At 40.9% G+C, this 9,088-nt stretch overlaps 1 protein-coding gene across 1 annotated transcript; it reads right to left on the bottom strand.

The window, feature by feature from the left end:
• Positions 1–5,564: 5,564 nt before the first annotated feature.
• On the bottom strand, positions 5,565–8,826 carry LOC108992474 (B-box zinc finger protein 24-like). The gene is made up of 3 exons (XM_018967052.2): positions 8,066–8,826; positions 6,993–7,292; positions 5,565–6,133 (listed from the first exon to the last, which is right to left on the bottom strand). Exons 1-3 carry the CDS (start codon positions 8,246–8,248, stop codon positions 5,903–5,905), a joined length of 714 nt encoding a protein of 237 aa, XP_018822597.1. The 5' UTR covers positions 8,249–8,826; the 3' UTR covers positions 5,565–5,902.
• Between the last annotated feature and the right edge of the window lie 262 nt (positions 8,827–9,088).

The following is a 9,088-nucleotide window of genomic DNA, read 5'->3' as shown; positions in this document are numbered from 1 at the left end:
TAGGACTCACTCAGGTCATTATGAATACTTGGTGATGCCTTTTGGCTTGTGCAATGCACCTTAACTTTTCAAGCTGCAATGAATAGCATTTTCAAGCCACTACTTTGGAAGTTTGTGCTTGTCTTCTTTGATGACATCTTGGTTTATTCCAAGACCATTGAAGAACATAAGCAACACTTGGAGAAGGTGTTAACAATTCTGGAGCAGCATAATTTCTTCATTAAGGTCACCAAGTGCGCCTTTATGGAGAAGGAGTTGGAGTACTTAGGCCACTTCATTTCAAGAGATGGTGATAAAGTTGAGCAAAGGAAGATAGAGGCAATGGTAGATTGGCCTCTACCTAAGGACATCTCACAGACTTGAGGGGATTCTTGGGGCTTATGAGTTATTACAGACTGTTTGTTAAAGGCTATGGTCTCATAGCCAAGCCACTCACAACAATGCTCAAGAAGGACAGTTTTGAGTGGACAACCGAGGGTAGGGAAGCCTTTGAAGAATTGAAGCGAACCATGACCAAGACACCTGTGTTGGCGCTGCCCAAGTTTGAGAGGCCGTTTGAAGTTTACACAGATGCAAGCAGTGAGGGCATCGGGGCTGTGTTGGTGCAAGACCGAAGGCCTTTAGACTTCATCTCCAAGGCACTCGAGCCTGTGAAGAAGGCATGGAGTACCTATGCCCGGGAGTTGTTGGCAGTTGTGCATGCTGTCAAGGTGTGGCAGCCATACCTCTTGGGGCGTAAATTCACCATCATCACAGACCAGCAAGCCTTAAGGCATCTACTCTAGCAGAAAATAGTCACCCCTGAGCAACAGAAGCTCCTCGTCAAGTTGTTAGGCTTTGAATATGACATAGTCTATCAACCAGGCAAGGAAAACAAGGTGGCTGATGCCTTAAGCCGAAGGGAAGGCAGCCAACTACTTGAGGCAGTCGGGTATGACGAGGAGTCACCAAGCTTGGCATTGAGCAGGGCTAAATGGAGAGTATAGGACAAGATCAAAGAGGCTACCCGATTGGATGCAAGGTCACTTGAGATTGTTGAGCTCTTGGATGCCCAAGGGCAAGGGGTTGTGGGCTTCCAAGTAAGAGATGGTCTCATCTTTTATAAGAATTATATATATGTGTCGAATGTCTCCAATCTCATAAAATAGATTCTTGATCACTTTCATAACAGCAAAGAAGGTGGCCACTTGGGATGGTTGAGAACTTATATCCTCCTGAAGCATTTCTTTTATTGGGAGGGGATCAAGAGTGATGTTGAGGGACTTGTGGCCGAGTGTGACATCTATCAAAAGGCCAAGTATGACTCAAGGCTAGCAGCAGGACTTCTCCAACCGTTGCCAATTCAAAACAGAATTTGGGAGGACTTGGCAATGGACTTTATAGAAGGCCTACCCATTAGTGGAGGACATGAAGTGATTTTGCTAGTAGTAGACCGGTTAAGCAAGTATTCCCACTTCATCCCTCTACATCACCCTTACACATCCAAGTTAGTAGCCAAAGCCTTTGTTAATAACATTGTCAAGCTGCATGGGTTTCCAAGGACAATAGTGTCAGATCGGGACAGGGTCTTTATGAGTTCATTTTGGAAGCAGCTTTTTGAGTTGCAGGGCAGCAAACTCAAAACGAGTTCCTCCTATCACTCACAAACGAATGGCCAATCCGAAGTGGTCAATAGGAGATTGGAACAAAATTTAAGATGTTTTTGTTTTGAGGAGCAAAGGAGATGGGCAGATATCTCCCATAGGCTAAATTCTGGTATAACACCACTTACGACTACTCCATTGACAAAAGCCCTTTTGAAGTGGTATATGGCAGGCCACCACTACTCTTGGTCAGCTATGAGAAGGGCTCAACTAGGAACAATGAAGTGGAGCAAGAGTTGATCAATAGGGATGAAGTACTTGCCAAAGTTAAACGAGAGCTCAAGAAAGCTCAAAGTCAAATGAAGAAGTACCATGATAAAGGAAGGCGTGTCGTGACCTTCCAAGTGGGCGACTATGTTTACTTGAAACGTAGGCAGTTTGGGCAAAAATCCATGAGGAAGACCACAAGTGCAAAGCTAAACCAGAAGTTCTATGGGCCATACAGAGTGTTGGAGAAACTCGGCAGTGTGGCATACAAGCATCAGCTTCCACCAAATTCACAGTTGCATCCGATTTTCCATGTTTCCCTACTCAAGAAGAAGGTGGGTGATCCGAGTCTCAAGGGGGAGGAGTTACCCATAATAGATCAAGAAGGAAGGATCCTCATGAAGCCCAAAGATGTACTCGAGGTACAGGCTGCATCGAAGGGGTAGAGGTAGATCCAGGGTGTGGCAAGCATTGATCCTATGGGAAGGAACATCAAGGGACGAGGCAACTTGGGAAGACTAAGATGAGCTTGAGAAGAACTACCCCCACTTGATCCTTGAGGGCAAGAATGTGTTAAAAGGGAGGAGGAATGACAAAATCCCAAGGTAGGAGGCCACGGGCCTTGCCTTGACAAGCACCTTTCCATGCCCAGAAAACACATGGGGAGCTCTGTTGGCATGGCTTGACTGCCCACAGACCGAGCCCTTGGAGAATGCTAGGCCACGGCCATGGCCAAGCAGGTAGCACATGGTCAGCGCGCACAACTTGTGTGCGTGTGAGTGAGGATGTCACGCCCTGCTCAACGCGCGGCCAGACTACGCGCATGCCTAGTGCGTGCGTGCATGGGCTACGCGCACATACAGTGCGCATGCATGGCCTAGGAGCCAGCACAGTGCAGGCAAGCACATCCTATTTGGAATTGATGGTGCGGCTGCCCATCAGGCTCATGCAAGCTGGCATGCCGCTCAACGCCGTAGCCTTGGCTAGGGCCATGCTATTGAACGCCCAAGTCCCATTAACCTTGGCCATGTAGACCAATGATTGGGGCCCTCTAGCGCAACAGCCTGCCATGCTCAAGCCCACCACGGTCCAACCCAGCGACACACTAACAGTGCCCAGCCCACACAACCTAGGCCACACATGCAAGAACTAAGGACCAGCCATGGCCAACCCAGCAGGCCAACATGAAGACCCACGCACACCAGCAAGCAGCCCATGCCGTGGGCTCATCCAGGCCATCCATGGCTCACCAACGGCAAGAGGCCTCAACCAAGAGGCGTGGACCCAACAACCATTATCTACTTTGTAATTCTTGTTATTTGAATGCTAGTATACTAGGCCATTGCATCTTTTATCTTTTGAACATTTGGACAATTTGGCTTGTAAACTTTTGAAGGCACATATGTGCTTTGTCACTTAGGCTCCATTGGGTGCAATTCGTGAATCCCAGAGGAGAAGGCTATCCCTGTGCCTTATGTTAATGCATGTTAATGCAATTTCGAGGTATTTCAGCATTGCAGCTTGTTGTTTATTGCATTGCATTTTCCTTTGCTTGCTGATCATTTCACACTACTCGAGTGGGGCAACACATAAGGCAGCCACAAGTGGCCATTGAAAGGCACTCAGCCTGCACCAGGCCACCATAGTCGAATTTGGAGCAAGGACAAGGACAAGCTCAATAGTTATTGCCAACTGCCCAAGCCACACACCCAACCTTAGACACTTGTCCAGCTAAAACTGCCTCCCTAACTTGTAGGGATTAACCGCAACGCCACAAACTGTCCAACCATCCACTCAGCCAACCCACATAACTGCCCACAGCCATGTGTGCTTGACAACTGCTTTAAACCGCTCTGCACATGCATGCAGGCATGCACGCCCACAAGCATTTCGCCCAGCAACACCCTTTGAACACTCATTCGAGTTAACCCAACACCATCCATAGTCATCACAGTCAAACAAGTGGCAGATCACTTCAGTCATCATGGCACAAGGAGGGGCGCGACAACTTGGTGTCTAGGGTCTTGACCGAGGACCCTATCAATTTCCAATCTGTGGCTGTGGGTGAAGTTCGGGTTACATGGACTATAAACCCTAACATACAAGGCATAACACTATGTACCAACCAATGAGAAGTGATAATGGTTAATTGTATGTTGTAGTGTCATTTGGCTCTTTTCAAAGAAACATACAAGGTGAAGGAAAAATTTATGAAAAAAGAAAAGTGCTTTTATAAGAAAAGAAATGTCACATTGTAATGATTTTTAAAGACAAAACATGTTTTATTTAGGATATGTATAAGAATGAAGCATGTTTGATTGAAAACTCATGTTAGTACATGATTACAACATGAAGTGATGCTTAGTGAGTATTTAACTCATTTTGTTTTTAATATATGTCTCTCTCAGGAACAAAATGAACAAAAACGTTCAGACGAACACAGCCCAAGAAAAAGCGATAGAAGCCTAGGCATGTTATTATGTAAATTATAAATTCATGGTTTATAATTTTATTTCAATGATTACTGTTGCAAACTATATTTTAATTTTCAAATAATGTTTGATTTTAAGAACAAGATCTTCTATCCTAGGGATCTTTTACCATGGGGAATGAAGTAATGTATATCATTATTTCATATCTAATATACAATATGCAATAATACCTACAGTTATAATCTTTATTAATATATATATATATATATATATATATATATATATATGAGCGAGCTTATGAGCCGAGTCAAATTTTATACAAGTTGTATCATTATATAATTAATTCTAATTTCATGTTCATGAACAAGCTCTCTTATGAAATGAATCGAGCTCAAGTCTGGTTTAACCGTGTCAAAATCGAGTTGCCTATTCAGATTACACCCCTGATTGTAACTTATAACTATTACCTAATAAAATTAAACAATTTATCTGGTGATTCTATAACATAACAACAATAATAATGATTTGTTGGCATACATGGAGTATACTCACTAATCAAGAAATAAGGGGAGTATACTTAACTAGATCATCATCATGATTTATTATTATAAAATTTGAAACTTGAGCAGGAAACTCCCCATTACTTATAACATTGACTTTTAATCCCACAAAGATTGTAAACTCTAATGTAGCAACCAAGCTACTCTAATATATTCAATGGTGAGATCTTATCAGGTTAATATCTCAACAAATTGACTAATCGTATCTTATCAGGGAATTCGATCATTGGTTCTCTTAGTGAGAAATCAAGGTGTTGTCAGTTAATTTAAAAGATCTTGGCTGACTAATTGTATTTAAACATTGTGGAAACACTATTCTTAAAGATGCAGTTCATAATTTATAGCAAAAGATCAAATATAATGGGTGTGGGATACTGGTTGACAGTTTCCCAAGAGAAGTTCTTTCATCCTTCTTTGCTTTAAACATAAGAGAAAATTCTGATAGTTTTTTGCTTGGGGGCATGTGGTGTAGGGTTTTACTCAGATGCAAAAGTTTCTTCAGGTCGTTGAGAAGAAAATCTTAAGTGTTTCCAAGAGTTATAGATCTAAGATTTTGGAGAACAATCTTGAAGGTTGATCCGAAAATCTGGTAAAGCATGCTTTAAGGGATGATTCTTGGATTCTGTAGTTCTAGTTTAAGTGAAATTGTGAAAATATATAAAAACAAAATAAAATATATAAAGATTGTGATGCTGCAAAAACAAGAACATCAGCAAAGAACCTGAGTAAATCAAGACATGCCTTGTGAAACATATCATATCTAGTCATACATCAACATGATATTAAGCTGAAGATCCTATGCATGTTTTATAATATATAGAGCAGAAAAATTGGTATTTTGAGAGTAAAGAGAAGGAAATCCCCCCTAAACTAAACCTTATAGCTAGATCACAATCATGAAACTTGCAATGACAGAACCTTGAAAAGAAAAAAAAAAGGGTAATAGCACACTACATATATACACAGAAATCGATGAAAATATAGATGCAATAATGGAAGCATGATTGTATAATTCATCAACCAATATTGATCACCATCTCAAACACCTATCTTGAGAATCTCAGCCAAGGTCAGGAACTGTGAAATGCTCATCATCGTCATCTGGGAATCCGATTCTAGGCTTCTTGTAGGTCAAGCAGGATTTATTGGGTCTGCATGAGAAGAAGTTGCTTGATTGTGACATTGGAAGCTGAGGAACTTCTGCTGCTGCTAAAGCCTCCTGAGGACTTTGCTCATTAAAAAGGCCCATCTCTGCTAACCAATCAAACTCTCCCAACTCAAGTGCCTCTTTCTGCACAATATAACAGGTGAAAATCCAATAGAAAGGGTGGTTAGAATGGCAAAACCAAATTATTTGAATTTCTAAAAATTGGGCATATGCCTTCCTCAAAATGACCAAATGTGGAGAATGGAAACCAAATCTTGAAAGAAACATTTTAAGGACTCGTCAACTTATATGACCCATTTTTATGTAGACATCTCCATTATGCTTTTACCTAGATGCCTCTTTGAATCAGAGTGCCTTTAGTAGTGTCCTAAGCATTTTTAACGATAAAAGTACAAGTTTTTCATCACTAAAGCTAAAAAGCAAAATATATACTTCCTTATCCAAAATCTCATCATTCCTCCAAGGTCTCAAATTCACTGGAGTTTATGAAACCAAAAGCACTATTGAGAACCCCAATTAAAATTTGTTTCTCGATTGTCTAATACCTATTTTCTTATGCTGATTTCACATATGGTTGGTGACTTAAGAACCATGCTTTTGAACTATGTGAACACAAATATAGAATAATTACTAGAGTTATTATATTCTCAAGCCGGTATATGGAGCACATCATCCACATCACTTATATGGTAAGATTTGATTTGTACGATTCAAATTTTAAAAGTTTTCTTCTAAGTGAAATTGTGTTATGTAAACCCTTTACTAGGTATGTTACCCACAGTGGCTTATAAATAGAATTTTTCTAATTTCTATGATAAGATATTGGATCCTCTTTCTGTTAGTAGACAAAGTCAAATGTCCTTAGCTTCTTTTGGCAATGGGATCCCTGAGTTTTCAACTATTATCATCATCAATGAAGATAAGCATATCCAAAACCACCAAATGAGTAAAGATCCGTGGACTTCAAATACATCTCCAGTACCTTCTCAGATGATTCGAGATCAGAAAAATGCAACAAGTCATCAACACCCCAAGGAGATGTGAGGCTAGAAGCTTGCTGTGTGGGTGTTTTCATGGAGATCTGTTGCTTGTTCTGATTAGGAGGCTCCAAGCAACTCTTATCAGCATCCTTGTTACAACTGGCATTCAAAGCCACACGAATTCCAGTAGCGAGAAACCGCTGATGGTTTGCTGAAAGGCTACCAGCTGAATGAGTTGGTTCATCACAGTCCTGGCAAAAGAGGGCTCTGTCTTCGACACAGAAAATGAAAGCTGCCTTATCCTGTTTTATCAAAAGAAATGAGAGAGAGAGAGAGAGAGGAATTTGGCAATAACTTCGAAAAACACAAACTCATTCACAACATAAACAACATTGTGATAACCAAGTGAAGGTACTGCAAATTACAAATTTGTGGTTGATTGGAGAGGCCAATTCCAAGTGTTACTTTTTGCCTTTCATTTTCCTCTGATCAGGAAGTTATAAAAGGATACACAAATCATCAAGAGTAAATAACCATGTCAAATTATGCTTGGTCCATATGGTTTGCAAACAAAAAGGAGAATTACAATCAATAAATATGCAAACTGAAGAAAAGTAAAATTACAGAGTTCTCTCCAAAATTAAGTTTGTTGTATCGTATCAGCACCTTTCCCTGTTCTCTAATGCAACATTGAAGTTTTTTCCCATTTTCTTCTCCATGCCATGAAGCATCAATGGTATTGGTACAGTTCCAACCATGAGGCACATAGCCTAATTCCGTTTAAATAGGGAATTCTTGTATAATTTGATGCCGAAACACATCTATCAAATCAAAATTGATACTGTTTTCATACCAAGCAGCAAAATTAGATAGCTTGGTAAAATTTGAACTCTACCTTAACTGCCATCCCAGCCTGCCTCAAAGAATTTTCAGATTTTGGGGTTTCACATATACCAGGAATTTAAAACAAACAAAACACATATTCTGGAAATTGAATATACCAACAAATCCACACTATAGAAGGTATGGAAGATACAGACGGAAAAAGAAAATGAAGATTTAGGAGTTGAATTGCCTGGCAGATGTCACATCTAGGGAGCTTGTTGGAGAGGCATTGGAGGAGAAGCCTCTGGTGCTTGCTTGCGAGCTTATTTGCTGCATGAACTTCAATGTCGCATTTCGCGCACAGGGCTGCCTCGTCTGCGCAACAAATCACGGTTGCCGGGGCTTTCTCACACGCATCACACTGAATTTTCATTTTTCTTTCTCAGAAATTTTGGTAAATATAAATATCCAACCCCTTATATGTCTTCTACTTTGGTGAGTGAGAGAGAGGGAGAGAGAGGGATTTCCTTGAAAACTCAAGTGCTACCCAGATAGAGAAGCGTTACTACGGATCCCACCAACAGTGCCTAACAATCCCACAAAATTTCGTAGAAAATGTAAGCCAAAGAGACAGTTTCACAGTAATCTAAAGGCTCTTTTCCTTTTCCTGGGAAAACAAGTCAAAACCCTTTCAGAGAAAGCTGGAGCTTAAACAACAGTGAGGACACGGTGAAAGTCTGTCCGAGACATGGGACAGAAAGACAGACACAGAAAATCTGAGAAGGTAGAAGAAGGGAAAAAAAAAAAAAAAAGTAGTTGGAGTGTGTGTTGCAATATGAAGATGGACGTACTTAAGAGGCTGCAGAGAACTGAAGTGAGTGGTGAAGAACCCAACAACGTGAGGCTGTGAAGATAAGAATTCGGATCTTTCAGTATCAAAACCATGAAAGCTAGTGGGAAAACAGCCCCCACCTTGTAGGGTCACGGGTCACCTACCTCCCATGTCTGTGGCTTGGAGCCATTGGAATGCTGCTACCAACATCAAGTTGGCCACAAATACTTTCAGATATTTTTCCAAGATCTTAACTACAGCGTGTGATATTATACGTTTTCTTCATTTTGTTGACGTAGTCGGCTCAATCTCCGTCGTCCAATCCAAGAGGTTTCTTTTACTGAAGAAACTCAAAGGAATTGACGGTGCCCGCACATAAGGATTCAGACGATCTAATGGAATCTAGTTTTCTTGATCCTAAAATCAATAAATTGCAAACTG

This window comes from Juglans regia, chromosome 12 (assembly GCF_001411555.2).
Source record: "Juglans regia cultivar Chandler chromosome 12, Walnut 2.0, whole genome shotgun sequence".
Lineage (NCBI taxonomy): Eukaryota > Viridiplantae > Streptophyta > Magnoliopsida > Fagales > Juglandaceae > Juglans > Juglans regia.
This window is presented reverse-complemented; position numbering and strand designations above follow the sequence as displayed.

Bases quoted from the DNA above. Each gene is read 5' to 3' on its own strand.
- LOC108992474 (XM_018967052.2), bottom strand. From the start codon at position 8,248: ATGAAAATTCAGTGTGATGCGTGTGAGAAAGCCCCGGCAACCGTGATT. The intron at 7,293-8,065 runs GCAATTCAACTC...TTGATAAAACAG, and splicing joins CTAGATGTGACATCTGCCAG to GATAAGGCAGCTTTCATTTT. The intron at 6,134-6,992 runs GTACTGGAGATG...TATATTGTGCAG, and splicing joins ATCTCGAATCATCTGAGAAG to AAAGAGGCACTTGAGTTGGG.